General features: G+C 42.3%; 1 protein-coding gene across 2 annotated transcripts in view; it reads left to right on the plus strand.

Moving 5' to 3' along the window:
* The window catches only part of LOC109895632 (transmembrane protein 161B), a 45,202-nt gene that overhangs the window by 13,886 nt on the left and 12,664 nt on the right, over positions 1–18,652 (plus strand). For both annotated transcript variants that reach the window (XM_020489491.2, XM_031830412.1), the window contains exon 2: positions 18,265–18,368. In XM_020489491.2, coding sequence (XP_020345080.1) covers positions 18,265–18,368 — 104 coding nt within the window. The remainder of the gene's footprint in view (positions 1–18,264; positions 18,369–18,652) is intronic.

Here is an 18,652-nt window from a genome sequence, read left to right on the forward strand (position 1 = left end):
TCGGGTATTTTCTGTGTACCAAGGGAGCTAGTTTCTTATAAGAAATGTTTTTAGTTTTTAGGGGAGCAACTGCATCTAGGGTATTGCGCAAGGTTAAATTGAGTTCCTCAGTTAGGTGGTTAACAGATTTTTGTCCTCTGGCGTCCTTGGGTAGACAGAGGGAATCTGGAAGGACATCAAGGAATCTTTGTGTTGTCTGTGAATTTATAGCACGACTTTTGATGTTCCTTGGTTGGGGTCTGAGCAGATTATTTGTTGCAATTGCAAACTTAATAAAATGGTGGTCCGATAGTCCAGGATTATGAGGAAAAACATTAAGATCCACAACATTTATTCCATGGGACAAAACTAGGTCCAGAGTATGACTGTGACAGTGAGTGGGTCCAGAGACATGTTGGACAAAACCCACTGAGTCGATGATGGCTCCGAAAGCCTTTTGGAGTGGGTCTGTGGACTTTTCCATGTGAATATTAAAGTCACCAAAGATTAGAATATTATCTGCTATGACTACAAGGTCCGATAGGAATTCGGGGAACTCAATGAGGAACGCTGTATATGGCCCAGGAGGCCTGTAAACAGTTGCTATAAGAAGTGATTGAGTAGGCTGCATAGATTTCATGACTAGAAGCTCAAAAGACGAAAACATCATTTTTTGTTAATTGTAAATTGAAATTTTCTATCGTAAATGTTAGCAACACCTCCGCCTTTGCAGGATGCACGGGGGATATGGTCACTAGTGTAGCCAGGAGGTGAGGCCTCATTTAACACAGTAAATTCATCAGGCTTAAACCATGTTTCAGTCAGGCCAATCACATCAAGATTATGATCAGTGATTAGTTCATTGACTATAATTGCCTTTGAAGTAAGGGATCTAACATTAAGTAGCCCTATTTTGAGATGTGAGATATCATGATCTCTTTCAATAATGACAGGAATGGAGGAGGTCTTTATCCTAGTGAGATTGCTAAGGCGAACACCGCCATGTTTAGTTTTGCCCAACCTAGGTCGAGGCACAGACAGTCTCAATGGTGATAGCTGAGCTGACTACACTGACTGTGCTAGTGGCAGACTCCGCTATGCTGGCAGGCTGGCTAACAGCCTGCTGCCTGGCCTGCACCCTATTTCATTGTGGAGCTAGAGGAGTTAGAGCCCTGTCTATGTTGGTAGATAAGTTGAGAGCACCCCTCCAGCTAGGATGGAGTCCGTCACTCCTCAGCAGGTCAGGCTTGGTCCTGTTTGTGGGTGAGTCCCAGAAAGAGGGCCAATTATCTACAAATTCTATCTTTTGGGAGGGGCAGAAAACAGTTTTCAACCAGCGATTGAGTTATGAGACTCTGCTGTAGAGCTCATCACTCCCCCTAACTGGGAGGGGGCCAGAGACAATTACTCGATGCCGACACATCTTTCTAGCTGATTTACACGCAGAAGCTATGTTGCGCTTGGTGAACTCTGACTGTTTCATCCTAACATCGTTGGTGCCGACCTGGATAACAATATCTCTATACTCTCTACACTCGCCAGTTTTATCTTTAGCCAGCACCATCTTCAGATTAGCCTTAATGTCGGTAGCCCTGCCCCCTGGTAAACGGTGTATGATCACTGGATGATTCGTTTTAAGTCTAAAACTGCGGGTAATGGAGTCGCAAATGACTAGAGTTTTCAATTTGTCAGAGCTAAGGGTGGGAAGCTTCGGCGTCTCAGACCCCGTAACGGGGGGAGTAGAGACAAGAGAAGGCTCGGCCTCTGACACCGACTCGCTGCTTAATGGGTAAAACCGGTTGAAAGTTTCTGTCGGCTGAATGAGCGACACCGGTTGAGCGTTCCTACAGCATTTCCTTCCAGAAACCGTGAGAAAGTTGTCCGGCTGCGGGGACTGTGCCAGGGGATTTATACTACTATCTGTACTTACTGGTGGCACAGATGCGGTTTCATCCTTTCCTACACTGAAATTACCCTTGCCTAACGATTGCGTCTAAAGCTGGGCTTGTAGCACAGCAATCCTTGCCGTAAGGCGATCGTTCTCCTGTATATTATGAGTACAGCAACTGCAATTAGAAGGCATCATGTTAATGTTACTACTTAGCTTCGGCTGTTGGAGGTCCTGACGAACCATGTCCAGATAAAGCGTCCGGAGTGAAAAAGTTGAGGGAAAAAACAAAAATATAAACGGTAATTAAAAAGTAAAAAGCGTAAAGTTGTCAGGTAGCAAAATAGGTTGGCAACAAAACGCACAGCAACACGTAAACAAGTCTGCAAGTTGTGACGTCAATCAAGATCTCCAAACAAACTACCCTCCTGTAGTGCCTTGCGGTCGGAGGCCGAGCAGTTGTCATACCAGGCAGTGATGCAACCCGTCAGGATGCTCTCGTTTGTGCAGCTGTAGAACCTTTTGAGGATCTGAGGATGGAAGGACTAAAGAGAAAGTGGATGACGAACTCTCAAAGCACAATTTCAAAAGCATTTTGAGATGTTCATTGACTCCCCTTTCATATATCTGTAAAAGCGGTTACTACCAACGTTCACTCTAAGCTGCGCACAGGTTAAATATCAGCCCCCGCAGAGAAGCACAAGGTTGAACTTCAACCAAGTTTTCCCCTTTAGTTAACACTATCAAAGCTACACTTTACTGTGGGAACTGTGCTTGAATCAACACAATATTAGCCACTATCAATTTATTTTTTATTTTACCTTTATTTAACTCGGCAAGTCAGTTAAGAACAAATTCTTATTTTCAATGACGGCCTAGGAACAGTGGGTTAACTGCCTGTTCAGGGGCAGAACGACAGATTTGTACCATGTGCCATTCACTTTGAACTTCAGGCAGTTAACCCACTGTTCCTAGGCCATCATTGAAAATAAGAATTTGTTCTTAACTGACTTGCCTAGTTTTTATTTATTTATTTATTTAACCTTTATTTAACCAGGTAGGCAAGTTGAGAACAAGTTCTCATTGGCCAAGATAAAGCAAAGCAGTTCGACAGATACAACGACACAGAGTTACACATGGAGTAAAACAAACATACAGTCAATAATACAGTATAAACAAGTCTATATACAATGTGAGCAAATGAGGTGAGAAGGGAGGTAAAGGCAAAAAAGGCCATGGTGGCAAAGTAAATACAATATAGCAAGTAAAACACTGGAATGGTAGTTTTGCAATGGAAGAATGTGCAAAGTAGAAATATAAATAATGGGGTGCAAAGGAGCAAAATAAATAAATTATATACAGTTGGGGGAAAGAGGTAGTTGTTTGGGCTAAATTATAGGTGGGCTATGTACAGGTGCAGTAATCTGAGCTGCTCTGACAGTTGGTGCTTAAAGCTAGTGAGGGAGATAAGTGTTTCCAGTTTCAGAGATTTTTGTAGTTCGTTCCAGTCACTGGCAGCAGAGAACTGGAAGGAGAGGCGGCCAAAGAAAGAATTGGTTTTGGGGGTGACTAGAGAGATATACCTGCTGGAGCGTGTGCTACAGGTGGGAGATGCTATGGTGACCAGCGAGCTGAGATAAGGGGGGACTTTACCTAGCAGGGTCTTGTAGATGACATGGAGCCAGTGGGTTTGGCGACGAGTATGAAGCGAGGGCCAGCCAACGAGAGCGTACAGGTCGCAATGGTGGGTAGTATATGGGGCTTTGGTGACAAAACGGATTGCACTGTGATAGACTGCATCCAATTTGTTGAGTAGGGTATTGGAGGCTATTTTGTAAATGACATCGCCAAAGTCGAGGATTGGTAGGATGGTCAGTTTTACAAGGGTATGTTTGGCAGCATGAGTGAAGGATGCTTTGTTGTGAAATAGGAAGCCAATTCTAGATTTAACTTTGGATTGGAGATGTTTGATATGGGTCTGGAAGGAGAGTTTACAGTCTAACCAGACACCTAAGTATTTGTAGTTGTCCACGTATTCTAAGTCAGAGCCGTCCAGAGTAGAGATGTTGGACAGGCGGGTAGGTGCAGGTAGCGATCGGTTGAAGAGCATGCATTTTGTTTTACTTGTATTTAAGAGCAATTGGAGGCCACGGAAGGAGAGTTGTATGGCATTGAAGCTTGCCTGGAGGGTTGTTAACACAGTGTCCAAAGAAGGGCCGGAAGTATACAGAATGGTGTCGTCTGCGTAGAGGTGGATCAGAGACTCACCAGCAGCAAGAGCGACCTCATTGATGTATACAGAGAAGAGTCGGTCCAAGAATTGAACCCTGTGGCACCCCCATAGAGACTGCCAGAGATCTGGACAGCAGACCCTCAGAGTTCAGTGTGTCAAATCGATCAGAGAAGTAGTTGGTGAACCAGGCGAGGCAATCATTTGAGAAACCAAGGCTGTCGAGTCTGCCGATGAGGATGTGGTGATTGACAGAGTCGAAAGCCTTGGCCAGATCAATGAATACGGCTGCACAGTAATGTTTCTTATCGATGGCGGTTAAGATATCGTTTAGGACCTTGAGCGTGGCTGAGGTGCACCCATGACCAGTTCTGAAACCAGATTGCATAGCAGAGAAGGTATGGTGAGATTCGAAATGGTCGGTAATCTGTTTGTTGACTTGGCTTTCGAAGACCTTAGAAAGGCATGGTAGGATAGATATAGGTCTGTAGCATTTTGGGTCAAGAGTGTCCCCCCCCTTTGAAGAGGGGGATGACCGCAGCTGCTTTCCAATCTTTGGGAATCTCAGACGACACGAAAGAGCGGTTGAACAGGCTAGTAATAGGGGTGGCAACAATTTCAGCAGATAATTTTAGAAAGAAAGGGTCCAGATTGTCTAGCCCGGCTGATTTGTAGGGGTCCAGATTTTGCAGCTCTTACAGAACATCAGCTGAATGAATTTGGGAGAAGGAGAAATGGGGAAGGCTTGGGCGATGCGAGTTGCTGTTGGGGGTGCAGTGCTGTTGACCGGGGTAGGAGTAGCCAGGTGGAAAACATGGCCAGCCGTAGAAAAATGCTTATTGAAATTCTCAATTAGGATGGATTTATCAGTGGTGACAGTGTTTCCTATCTTCAGTGCAGTGGGCAGCTGGGAGGAGGTGTTCTTATTCTCCATGGACTTTACAGTGTCCCAGAACATTTTTGAGTTAGTGTTGCAGGAAGCAAATTTCTGCAATTTCTTAAAGGGGCAGTGTTGTATTGAGACTGTCTTGAATAAGCTAAGTAGCCAATAGCCAGAGGCTCGCATAATTTTGTATTCTCTGTAATAATGGTATGGGAATAATAATTTATTTTATTTTGTAAAGTAGTTTCTTGCATCAAACAACACATTTTCAGTCACCTTGTCTGAAGGACAAGTGGATGAACAGGTTAATGTGTAGCCCTTGTTTTTTTTTTTAAGTCTCATGGACTTTTGGAATACATTTGCTGCTACTGTAGGCTGAATGATAGAACAGCTATTTCCATGTTATGGGTTGCATTTTTCACCATTATTTTTTTATGGTAGGCCTACATTATGATCAAATAGCCACAGTAGCCTACTTGGCCTCTGTTAAAACTGTAACTTAGTGTGTACAGCCTCCGTGTTCTGAGTAAATGTGTAGTTTGGAAGTTGCACACAATTTTCACGATGTTCAAGTTTTGCTCTCAGCAGACCTGAAATTTGCTCAGTGCCGGATTTCTATTTTCTTTTTTTACATTGGTAATGACCTACAATATATGCGGGTCTTTAGGAAAAAAAGCTTATCTTTACTCTCGTGTTTTGGTCGGAAGGACAAGAAGGTGAAATGACATTGAGGGACAACTAAACCAGCTTTCCACTCTTAACTTTCCCTATCTCAACTCAGTTGAAGGTCACTGTAGAAGTTCCCAAATTGATGTAATCTAATCAAACATAAACAAGACTTCCATTCTTTACTTTGCAGTGATTTTTCAGTGCTTTGCACTGTTTTAATGAGACATATTGCACAAATAGTAGGTGATTTTTCTTTAAATGAACAGCTACACCGTAGTCTAGGCCCAGTACTGTACATTTTAGTAATTTAGCAGACACTCCTATCCAGACTGACTTACAGTAGTGAGAGTGCATACACGTTTTTCCCCCCTACACTGGTCCCACATGGGAATCCAACCCACAACCCTGACATTGCAAGCGCATTGAGCAACTGAGCAGCACGGTCCCGCACCTCACTATACGATATTATCACTTTACTTAGGCGGCGATATTGCTATTCTCATGATTCTATATGTATTGCGATTCAGTACTGCGATTTGATTTTCCAAACATATGTCTGCTGCAGAGAAATGAGTTTTGGTCCGTCAGGGATATCAAAGTGCTGAAAACATGTTGGCTCACTATTTAAAAAGAAGATTGAGAACAAGCTATAGTTTTGGCGCAGGTACAGCCAACTAACAGAGGGGGGTGGGTTAAATGCGGAAGACATTTATGTTGAATACATTCAGTTGTACAACCCTTTCTCTTTCCTAACAATGTTTTCTGTAAGTAGGCGTACATGGAGTAGCCAGCCAACTAGAATAAGTAGCCAGCCAGCGAGTTATTAAAGAAGCTGTATTTCGCTTACCTCTCTTCCACCCGAAATACACAACTAAATTATTAAATACTTTAACGACTTTACCTCCCAGCGTTGTAAGATTTATTGTGTTTTGAGTAGAGGGACAACTTTAAAATGACTGAACATGTATGAATTCAGTGTGTTGCGTTGTTTTGGACATCGCCTATATGATCGGGGGTATTTTCTAAGTAAGGTGACCTTTTTAAACACAAAATCTGTTTTGAGATTAAAGCCATAGTTACTGTTTTGCTGCAAGATATAAATTGCCACACTGATGTTTGTTCTTCAAATGATGTATTTTATTGGCTCTGCTGCTCTGGACACTTAAGGTAAGGAAACTAATTTTGTTTTGTAATTTGGGGGAATAATCCTTTTAACTGTTTGGCCTGTCAATCATTCACTGTGGGTGGGATTGTCACGGGAGGGGGCAGGATGTTTGAGTCACAGAATTGGTAGGGTTTCAGACCTGTCAATCACTGTGGGTGGGACTTTGAGGGAGGGCGGTAGATTAGTAATCTAGTCTGAAAAACGACTCTTTCAATTGAATGTATTGTTGCAAAAACCTAAGAATAAAGGTTGTGTTCTGTCAAGAGCATGGATTCTGTCATAAACATTGATTCCCTGTTGAGAAACAATATAGAATTGCAGGGAAATTCAACCACAAAGACTAAGTTTTTTTTCTTCAAATGCCTTGCAAAAAAGGGCACCTATTGGTGGATGAGTCTAACAAAAAAAGCAGACATTAAGTATCCCTTTGAGTATGGTAAAGTTATTAAATACACTTTGGATGGTGTGTCAATACACCCAGTCACGACAAAGATACAGGCGTCCTTCTGAACTTCATTGCCGGAGAGGAAGGAAACTGCTCAAGGATTTTGCCATGTGGGTAATGGTGACTTTTTAAACTATTACAGAGTTTAATGGCTGTGATAAGAGAAATGAGGATGGATCAATAAAATGTTAGTTACTCCTAGGATTGCAAATTTTGGGGAATATTCAATAGGTGGAAACTTTCCTTGGGAATTAATGGAACTATATGAAAATTAATACCATTTACATGTAGATGTTAGCATTGAATATATGTATCATATGGAGACAAACATAAACCTTTTACCTTATCATAAGTAGACAATTGCAAATTATTAAAATAGAAATACATGGAAATGTAAAATAGTAATAAAATTGACTTACGAATTGAACTTCAATTAAATGAGTTGACTTTTCACATGAGATTTCACAGAACAACAAAAGAAAGGGAATATCGAATGATCCCCAATGATCCATTGCATCTCCCAAAAAGCTTTGGTTGCCTTCCCCAAAGATCCCCAAAGTTCCTTCCGCCAGGTGGCTGAGGAAATATGTTGGCACGACTGCCATATTGCATCTCCATCCCAAAGCCCTTGCTTGGAAGTGTACTTTGCCAGACTGCCAAGAACCTTGCCCTCATCCAGGCCAAGGTGGCGAGACACGTTCGTGATGACACCGTAGGCCTTGTTAATCTGCACCAGACAGGATGCTCTTGCCAGCATACTTGGTGTCCAACATGTACGAGCTTCAGGTAGAAGTCTTCACGCTTTTTGATGTGTTTCAGAACTGCAGTTTCCTCTGCTTGGAGTAACAGTGAAGTGGGCAGGGCAGTACGGATTTATTCTCTTACATCTGCAAGCAGAGTCTGAACATCCGACAGGATGGCATTGTCTCCTTCAATCCGTGCAATGGCTACTGCTATAGGTTTCAGGCTGCTTTCCACTCTCTCCCAAAATACATCATCCGGATCATCTTGATGTGGCTGTCCATATCGGCAGACTGTGATATGGCCATTTCTTGGAGAGACTCCTTCCCCACCAGGAGACTGTCAAACATGATGACACCACCCCAACAAGTGTTGCCGGGCAGCTTCAATGTGGTGCTCTTATTCTTCTCACTTTGCTTAGTGAGGTAGATTGCTGCTATAGCTTGATGACCCTTCAAATACCTAACCATTTCCTTGGCTCTTGTAGAGTGTTTTCAGTGCCATGATGTCCTTGAGGAGCAGATTCAATGCATGAGCAGCACAACCAATGGGTAGGACTCCTCCACTTTAGACCAAGCATCCTTCATGTTCTCAGCATTGTCTGTCACCAGTGCAAATACCTTCTGTGGTCCAACATATGATTTGGCAGTGTTTACAAATGTACACTGCTTTTCCTTCTACATTGGCTGCAGTGAAATGTCTTCACACATCAGATACCGCCCATGGCATTTTCCTATAAAGATTAGAAAGAAGAAAAAAAATATATAATATATATATATATATATTATACAATTCCATGTACAGATAAATAGTTAACAAGTTAGATAAAACATTTATCTTACAAAGGAGTTGTTTAAAAATGAAACATGTATGGAAATGGGTGAATTAACACTCCTCAGTTAGCAGACGCAAGCACGCTAAAATCCACATGGTAGCAAACACTAACTAGCAGAAATTGTTAACAAGTTAGAAATGGTTTAAACACACTTTGCTGTAGGCTACTATTTACTAGTAAACAACAAATCATGCATGTCATATAAAAATATTCACCCCACCAAGTATTGTAATCAAAACTTACCAGAAAGCATGTAAGTCCTTGGCTCACACACTGTAGTAGTTTGGGCTCAATAGCATCTCATTAGTGTACAAGATTTTGAGAATAAGTTGCACATGTGATGGAAGAATGCGCTGTTCATGCAGAGGGTTGCAATTTCATTGAATTGGGGATAGGTTAACCAAAATATGCCACAAGACCTAGAATTGCCTTGTGTATCTCACAAAAAAAAGGTTCACTGTGCACAGAGACGCGTGTCCGGATTGGTCAGCATGTTAGACTTCTCTAGAAAGACAAACCACTGTAATCACTGCCAAAGTTGATTCTAACATGTATTGGCTCATGGTTGTGAATACTTATGTAAATTTGTCTTTCTGTATTTCCTGTCAAAATGTGCACACATTTCTAACATGTTTTTACTGTCTTTATGGGGTATTGTATACAGATGGCTGATTTTTGAATTCAGGTAACACAACAAAATGTGGAATAAGTCAAGGGGTGTGTACATTCTGAAGGCATTGTAAGTATCATGACATTGGCTTTTATAATGCTCAATCTGTTGTCTTTTATATTCAACATCTTCATCAAATGTTTTCATAATTTATCTGCAGATAATTGCAAAAAAGCAGTAGTCTAGTATGCAAATTAGGGAGTCAAATAAATGTCTCTCTCACGATTTGATTCTGTTCACCTAAAAGAAGCTTTTTAAAACAGCCGTTCGGTCGCGAACAATCCATTACTTTTGCTACACTGACGGGTCACAGGCAAGTCTCGACATGGGTTTAGAATATTGGGAAAATACACACACTCTTTGGTTTACTTTTCACTATGGACATACAATGTATTTATATGATTTATGAATAGCAAAGGGATATTGGAGATTGACTTTATTCAGTCAGCTATTTTTTTTTCTTCGCAAGCCATAGCAGCAACTCCCGTACGGACTCGGGAGAGGCGAAGGTCGAGAGCCATGTGTCATCCGAAACACGACGCTGTCAAGCCACACTCCTTCTTGGGACACTGCTCGCTTAACCCAGAAGCCAGCCACACCAATGTGTCTGAGGAAACGCTGTACAACTGGCGACCGAAGTCGATGTGCATGCTCCCGGCCCGCCACAGGAGTTGCTCGAGCGCGATGGGACAAGGACATTCCGGCCGGCCAACCCCGGAGGACACTAGGCCAATTGTGCACCCCTCATGGTCTGTAGTGACACCTCTGCGCCACGCTGGAGGCCCCTTCATTCAGGCAGTTTGGCACCTTTTATAAACTAGTCAACACAAGTTCGGTCGTCAATCAAGGAACAGTAAATAGCCTATGTGCCCCGACTCAGTGGCTGGTTAAAGACCTATGATGCATGCGAAAGAAGATTAATTATTAAGTGGATTAGAACTCATCGTTAACACTTACATGGGATGTGTAAATTCACTCACAGGATACGATGAAGAAGCATCATGCTCTCCATTCGTGAAAATAAATGTGAATGCAGCCAACGACATCGCAAAAAAAACAGAGGCTGGACAAACCGCAGACTGACAAACTAGCAGTTTCCTGTCATCGCTCGCTTTGTGACAAAGGCACATGTCCTGTCAATAGATCACTAGAAGATGCATATTGTTCATTCTAGCGGGAGAAGGCTTTACAGACTTTTCTGACTAGCGAATTGAAACTTTTAAATGAAAAGTCTAGTTAATTTATGGTGGAAAATGGAAAGCACTGGACTTGTAGTCAAATATTATTTTCTTTATATTCCAAATATTCAAATTTTCAATTACAGCCTTATTCTAAAATTGATGAAGTAAACATGTAATGTAATCTATCTACACACAATACCTCATAATGACAAAGCGAAAACAGGTTTTTAGAAAGGTTTACAAATAATAATAATAATAATAATAATAATAAAACTAAAACAGAAATACCTAATTTACTAGTGTTCAGACCCTTTGCTATGAGATTGGAAATTGAGCTCAGGTGCATCCTGTTTCCATTGATCATCCTTGATGTTTCTACAAATTGATTGGAGTCCACCTGTGGTAAATTCAACTGATTGGACATGATTTCAAAAGTCAGATACCTGTCTATATAAGGTCCCACAATTGACAGTGCATTACAGAGCAAAAACCAGGCCATGAGGTCGAAGGAATTGTCCGTAGCACTCAGGCAGGATTGTGTCATGGCAAAGATCTGGGGAAGGGTACCAAAACATTTCTGCAGCATTGAAGGTCCCTAAGAACACAGTGGCCTCCATCATTATTGGAAGGAGTTTTGAACCACCAAGACTCTTCCTAGAGCTGGCTGCCTTGCCAAACTGAGCAATTGGGGGAGAAGGGCCTTGGTCAGGTAGGTGACCAAGAACCCGATGGTCACTCTGGCAGAGCTCCAAAGTTCCTTTGTGGAGATGGGAGAACCTTCCAGAAGGACAACCATTTCTGCAGCACTCCACCAATCAGGCCTTTATGGTAAAGTGGTCAGCCGGAAGCAACTCATTAAATGGCACATGACCGCCCGCTTGGAATTTGCCAAAAAGCACCTGAAGGAGTCTGACCATGAGAATCGAGGCCTGTTCTGATGAAACCAAGATTGAACTCTTTAGCCTGAATGCCAAGTGTAACGTCTGGAGGAAACCTTGCACGATCCCTACGGTGGAGCATGGTGGTGGCAGCATCATGCTGTGGAGATGTTTTTCAGCGACAGGGACTGGGAGACTGGTCAGGATTGAGAGAAAGATGAACAGAACAAAGTACAGAGATCCTTGATGGAAACCTGCTCAAGAGTGCGCAGGGCCTCAGACAGGGGCGAAGGTTCACCTTCCAACAGGACAACGACCCTAAGCACACATCCAAGACAACGCAGGAGTGGCTTCGGGACAAGTCTCAATGTCCTTGAGTGGCACAGCCAGAGCTCGGAATTCTCTGGAAAGGCTTGAAAATGGCTGTGCAGCGACGCTCCCTATCCAACATGACAGAGCTCGAAGGATCTGCAGTGAAGAAAGGGAGAAACTGCCCAAATACATATGTGCAGCGTCATACCCAATAAGATACAAGGCTTTAATCGCTGCCAAAGTTGGTTCAACAAAGTACTGAGTAAACGGTCTGAAAACTTAGTGGGGCAAAAAAGTATTTAGTCAGCCACCAATTGTGCAAGTTCTCCCACTTAAAAAGATGAGGCCTGTAATTTTCATCATGGGTACACTTCAACTATGACAGCCAAAATGAGAAAATAATTTGCTAATAAATTCATAAATCCTACAATGTGATTTTCTGGATTTTTTTTCTCCATTTTGTCTGTCATATTTTTTTTGCCCCACTGTATGTAAATGTGATATTTCAGTTAATTTTTTAATATAAATTAGCTAGCATTTCTAAACTGTTTTTGCCTTGTCGTTATTGGGTATTGTGTGAAGATGAATGAGGGGGAAAAATACAATTTAAGAAATTTTAGAATAAGGCTGTAATGTAACAAGATTTGGACAAAGTGAAGGGGTCTGAATACTTTCCGAATGCACTGTAATAGTATTCTAAATAATATTGTGATATGTAACTGTATTCCCCCCCCCCCCCCGTGATATGTAACTGTATTTCCCCCCCCCCCCACACACACACACACACACACATGCAGCACTAATTCTCAAATCTCAAACCCACCACTTCCACCCTGTATACCTTTTGGCTAGGCTGTATCAAATTAAGCACAAATTATCCTTGTTGTGCCAATACTACAAGAGACCATGCATACCAAAGCCACATGAATGAAGCTCTCATCAGAAGTGAAGGCCACAAGTTGGATCCCATACACATGGTAATGCATCTACCCTGTTCACACCGCAGGCCTTTTTCAAATCCCATTCGGTATACTGACTGTTCAAACAAGTTACAAGTGACCAAATGTGGATTTGTGTTCAGACGGAAGTCCATTTTCTGACATGGCTACGCTAGTTGTCATAGTAACGACCTGTGTGTGCACGGTGGTGTAGGCTGATTGGTGGTGCTCATGCTTCCTATCACTCAGAAGTTGTATAGCAAGCTAACGTGACAACAATACCTGTCATGAACATTTCCCAGTTGTTTTGAATGTTCAAAGTCAGTGTAAGAACACTTTTAAAGGCTCAAAGGAGAAGCTGATCCAACTTTTTAAATGAGTTATTTTTGGCTAGCCACAGCAGTCAAACTAGCTAACTAGGTAGCTGTTTAGCTTTAGAGTACATTCACTAATTTGTTTGTAAACCATTCTCAAGCTAGTTAGCTACCACATGTTCTTAGCTACTCTGTTGACAGTTTGACAACTAGTAAGCAACAAGATATGCAAAAAAAGACTAAAAACCACTTGAGAGCAAATAAATCCAATTTGACCGTCTAGTGTGCATGTACAGTGGTTGCTCAACTGAAAATGTTGAGATTATGCTGTTTGATTTAGGTAATTTGTGGTTTAGTACGGTACCCTGCGTCACTGCTTCGTTGCTCCAGACCAACGCAAGGGGGAGAGAGCACTGATTATGCTTTTTGGTCCTACTGTGTCTCTAACTGACAGTGAATGGGCGACATAAACCTAAATAGAAACTAATTGTGCACGACTTCACTATTACTTACTAAAACTGTTACACTAAGGTTTTTATTTTATTTTGTTAGGATTAGTTTGCTCTTACTGTAGTACTGTAGTCCACTCCCGAATGTTCACGTTGTACAGTGGTGCAACGGTCTAAGACGCTGCATAACAGTGCAAGCTGCATTGCTACAGATGCTGGTTCAATACCCATGCCGCCCTTGACTGGGAGACCCATGAGATGATTGTAGGTTTCTCTCCCTCTAAAAACAGAAATAAATCATTCTAAATAACAAACTGGCTTAATTTACAAATTAGTAGCAATGTCTCACCCCATGTTCAAGAATCACCTTTTTCTCACCAATTTTACATTATTTGAAAACAAAATCATCTCAAATATTTTTTTAAACTGTGATTATTATTCATTTAGAACTATATAAAAGCCTGCTGGATATTCTCAGATATATTATTAACCCTGTTATTAGCAGGACAATATATATTGGTCATGGCTCCCGAGTGGCGCACAGTGGGATTGCCTTACAGTTCTCCAGCTGCATCCATTGAACGCGCGCAAGGTCGAAGGTTCAATGCAAGAGGGCAGGGGCACGGGATGGGCCGCAGAGCCGCGCACAGACCTGACCCATGGGGGGGGGGGGGTGTAATTCTTTGGACTAGAATTAGAAAATTAGGGTGTAGAAATGTTATGCTCTTAGTTCTCATTTGCAACTGCGACCTGGCCAAGATAAAGCAAAGCAGTTCGACATGTAGAACAACATAGTTACATGGAATAAACAAACACAGTCAATAATACAGTAGAAAAAAGTATATATACAGCATGTGCAAATGAGGTAGGGTAAGGCAATAAATAGGCCATGGTGGCAAAGTAATTACAATATAGCAATTAAACACTGGAATGGTAGAATGTGCAAGTAGAGATACTGGGATGCAGAGGAGCAAGATACATAAATAATACAGTATGGGGATGAGGTAGTTGGATGGGCTATGTACAGGTGCAGTTATCTGTGAGCTGCTCTGACAGCTGGTGAGGGAGATATGAGTCTCTATATTCTAGTCATTGGCAGCAGAGAACTGGAAGGAAAGGCGGCCAAAGGAAGAATTGGCTTTGCGGGTGACCAGTGAGATATACCTGCTGGAGCGCGTGCTACGGGTGGGTGCTGCTATGGTGACCAGTGAGCTGAGATGAGGCGGGGACCTAGCAGAGACTTGTAGATGACCTGGAGCCAGTGGGTTTGGCAACGAGTATGAAGCAAGGGCCAACCAACGAGAGCGTACAGGTTGCAGTGGTGGGTAGTATATGGGGCTTTGGTGACAAAACGGATGGCACTGTGATAGACTGCATCCAATTTCTTGAGTAGAGTGTTGGAGGCTATTTTGTAAATGACATCTCCGATGTCGAGGATCTGTAGCGTGGTCAGTTTTATGAGGGTATGTTTGGCAGCATGAGTGAAAAATGCTTTGTTGCGAAAAAGGAAGCCAATTCTAGATTTAATTTCAGATTGGAGATGTGAGTCTGGAAGGAGAGTTTAGTCTGACCAGACACCTAGAATATGTGAATAACTACAAATACCTAAGTCAGAACCGTCCAGAGTAGTGATGCTGGACGGGCGGGCAGGTGCGGGCAGCGATCGGTTGAAGCGCATGCATTTAGTTTTACTTGCATTTAAGAGCAGTTGGAGGCCACGGAAGTAGAGTTGTATGGCATTGAAGCTCGTCTGGAGGTTAGTTAAGTGTCCAAAGAAGGGCCAGAGGTAAACAGAATGGTGTCGTCTGCGTAGAGGTGGATCCAAAGAATCACCAGCAGCAAGAGCGGCGACATTGATGTATACAGAGAAGAGTCAACCCGATAATTGAACCCTGTGGCACCCCCATGGAGACTGCCAGAGGTCCGGACAGCAGACCCTCCGATTTGACACACTGAGCTCTATCAGAGAAGTAGTTGGTAAACCAGGCGAGTCAATCATTTGAGAAACCAAGGCTTTTGAGTCTGCCAATAAGAATGTTGTGATTGACAGAGTCGAAAGCCTTAGCCAGGTCGATGAATACGGCTGCTCAGTAATGTCTCTTATCGATGGCGGTTATGATATCGTTTAGGACCTTGAGCGTGGCTGAGGTGCATCCATGACCAGCTCTGAAACCAGATTGCATACCCTGACTCTGTTGCACAGAACAATTTCCCTAGTTAAAAGAAAGAAATGTTAGCAGGCAATATTAACTAAATATGCAGGTTTAAAAATATGTACTTGTGTATTGATTTTAAGAAAGGCGTTGATGTATATGGTTAGGTACACATTGGTGCCTAACCATAAGCGAATGCCCTTGTTGAATCACCTGTTTGGCGAAGTAGGCTGTGATTCAATGGTAAATTAACAGGCGCCGCATCGATTTATATGCAACGCAGGACAAGCTAATCTAACTGGTGATTATGTTAAGATTGATTGATTGTTTTTTAAAAGACATGTTTAATGCTAGCTAGCACCTTACCTTGGTTCCATGCTGCACTCGCATAACAGGTAGTCAGCCTGCCAGGCAGTCTACTCATGGAGTGCAATGTAATCGGCCATGATCGGTGTCCAAAAATGCCGATTACCGATTGTTATGAAAACTTGAAATCATCCCTAATTAATCGCCCATTCCGATTAATCGGTCGACCTCTAGTCTAGAGTGTCTCCCCCTTTGAAGAGGGGGATGACCGTGGCAGCTTTCCAATCTATGGGAATCTCAGACGATACGAAAGAGGTTGAACAGGCTCGTAATAGGGGTTGCAACAATTTCGGCAGATCATTTTAGAGAGGTTCCAGCTTGTCTAGCCCGGCTGATTTGTAGGGGTCCAGATTTTGCAGCTTTTTCAGAACATCAGCTATCTGGATTTGGTTGAAGGAGAAATGGGGGAGGCTTGGGCGAGTTGCTGTGGGGGGTGGAGGGCTGTTGATCGGGGTAAGGGTAGCCAGGTGGAAAGCATGGCCAGCCGTAAAAAAATGCTTATTGAAATGATCGATTATAATGGATAAAACTCGTTTTTCAACCACTCCACAAAGTTCTTGTTAACAAACTATAGTTTTGGTAAGTCGCTTAGGACATCTAGGCATGACACAAGTAATTTTTCCAACAATTGTTTACAGACGTATTATTTCACTTATATTTAGTTCCCTGTACCAAAATTCCAGTGGGTCAGAAGTTTACCTACACTAAGTTGACTGTGCCTTTAAACTGCTTGGAAAATTCCAGAAAATTATGTCATGTCTTTAGAAGCTTCAGATAGGCTAATTGACATCATTTGAGTCAAATGGAGGTGTACCTGTGGATGTATATCAAGGTCTACCTTCAAACTCAGTGCCTCTTTGCCTGACATCATGGGCAAATCAAAAGAAATCAGCCAAGACCTCAGAAAAAAATTGCAGACCTCCACAAGTCTGGTTCATCATTTGGAGCAATTTCCAAACACCTGAAGGTACCACATTCACCTGTACAAACAATAGTATAAACACCATGGGACCACACAGCCGTCATAACGCTCAGGAAGGAGACACATTCTGCCTCCTAGAGATGAACGTACTTTGGTGCGAGAAGTGCAAATCAATCCCAGAACAACAGCAAAGGACCTTGTGAAGATGCTGGAGGAAACCGGTACAAAAGTATCTATATCCACAGTAAAACGAGTCCTATATCAACATAACCTGAAAGGCCGCTCAGCAAGGAAGAAGCCACTGCTCCAAAACCGCCATAAAAAAGCCAGACTACGGTTTGCAACTGCACATGGGGACAAGATCGTACTTTTTGGAGCAATGTCCTCTGGTCTGATGAAACAAAAATAGAACTGTTTGGCCATAATGACCATCGTTATGTTCGGAGGAAAAAGGGGGAGGCTTGCAAGCCAAAGAACACCATCCCATCCGTGAAGCACAGGGGTGGCAGCATCATGTTGTGGGGGTGCTTTGTTGCAGGAGGGAATGGTGCACTTCACAAAATAGATACCATCATGAGAAAGAAAAATTGTGTATATATTGAAGCAACATCTCATGACATCAGTCAGGAAGTTAAGCTTGGTTGCAAATGGGTCTTCCAAATGGACCATACAAGCATACTTCATACAGTTGTGGCAAAATGGCTTAAGGACAACAATGTCAAGGTATTGGATTGGCCATCACAAAGCCCCGACATCAATCCCATAAAAAAATGTGTGGGCAGAACTGAAAAAGCGTGTGCGAGTAAGGAGGCCGACAAACCTGACTCAGTTACACCAGCTCTGTCAGTGGGAATGGGCCAAAATTCACAAACCTTATTGTGGGAAGTTTGTGGAAGGCTACCCAAAACATTTGACCCAAGTTTAACAATTTAAAGGCAATGCTACCAAATACTAATTGAGTGGATGTAAACTTCTGACCCACTGGGAATGTAATGAAAGAAAGAGATCTGAAATAAATCATTCTCTCTACTGTTATTCTGACATTTCACATTCTTAAAATAAAGTGGTGATCCTAACTGACCTAAGACGGATTTTTTTTACAAGGATTACATTTCAGGAATTGTGAAAAACGGAGTTTAAATGTATTTGGCTAAGGTGTATGTAAACCTCCTACTTCAACTGTATGTATTTCATATCTGTCCAATTCCTATTAAATTATAACTTGATTTGTTTTTCCCTCCCTCAGGGGGTGATCGGTGTGCAGCTGGTGGTTACTATGGTAATGGCCAGTGTAATTCAGAAGATCATTCCTCATTATTCCTTTGCAAGATGGCTACTCTGCAGTGGCAGGTAATGTAGAACTCTGTACCTGACATGAATGTTTTTGGTGGTGCCATGATTTAATCTCCTCAGTGGTTTTCCCATCAGAACAATTCATTTCAAGTCTTAACAATGCGGGAAATAGTATTTGCTCAATTTGTACATGGTCTCTTTATTCATTGTCTGCTGTAGGGAATAAAAATAAAATAATAATTTAAGTTGCGTCGCATAGACCAAAGGGCATCATCAAATATTGGGAGAACCCGAGAGGACGGGCAATACAAATAAAGCACCAGTCTCGTTTCCTCTAATTA

Source organism: Oncorhynchus kisutch, linkage group LG8 (assembly GCF_002021735.2).
Source record: "Oncorhynchus kisutch isolate 150728-3 linkage group LG8, Okis_V2, whole genome shotgun sequence".
Classification (NCBI taxonomy): domain Eukaryota; kingdom Metazoa; phylum Chordata; class Actinopteri; order Salmoniformes; family Salmonidae; genus Oncorhynchus; species Oncorhynchus kisutch.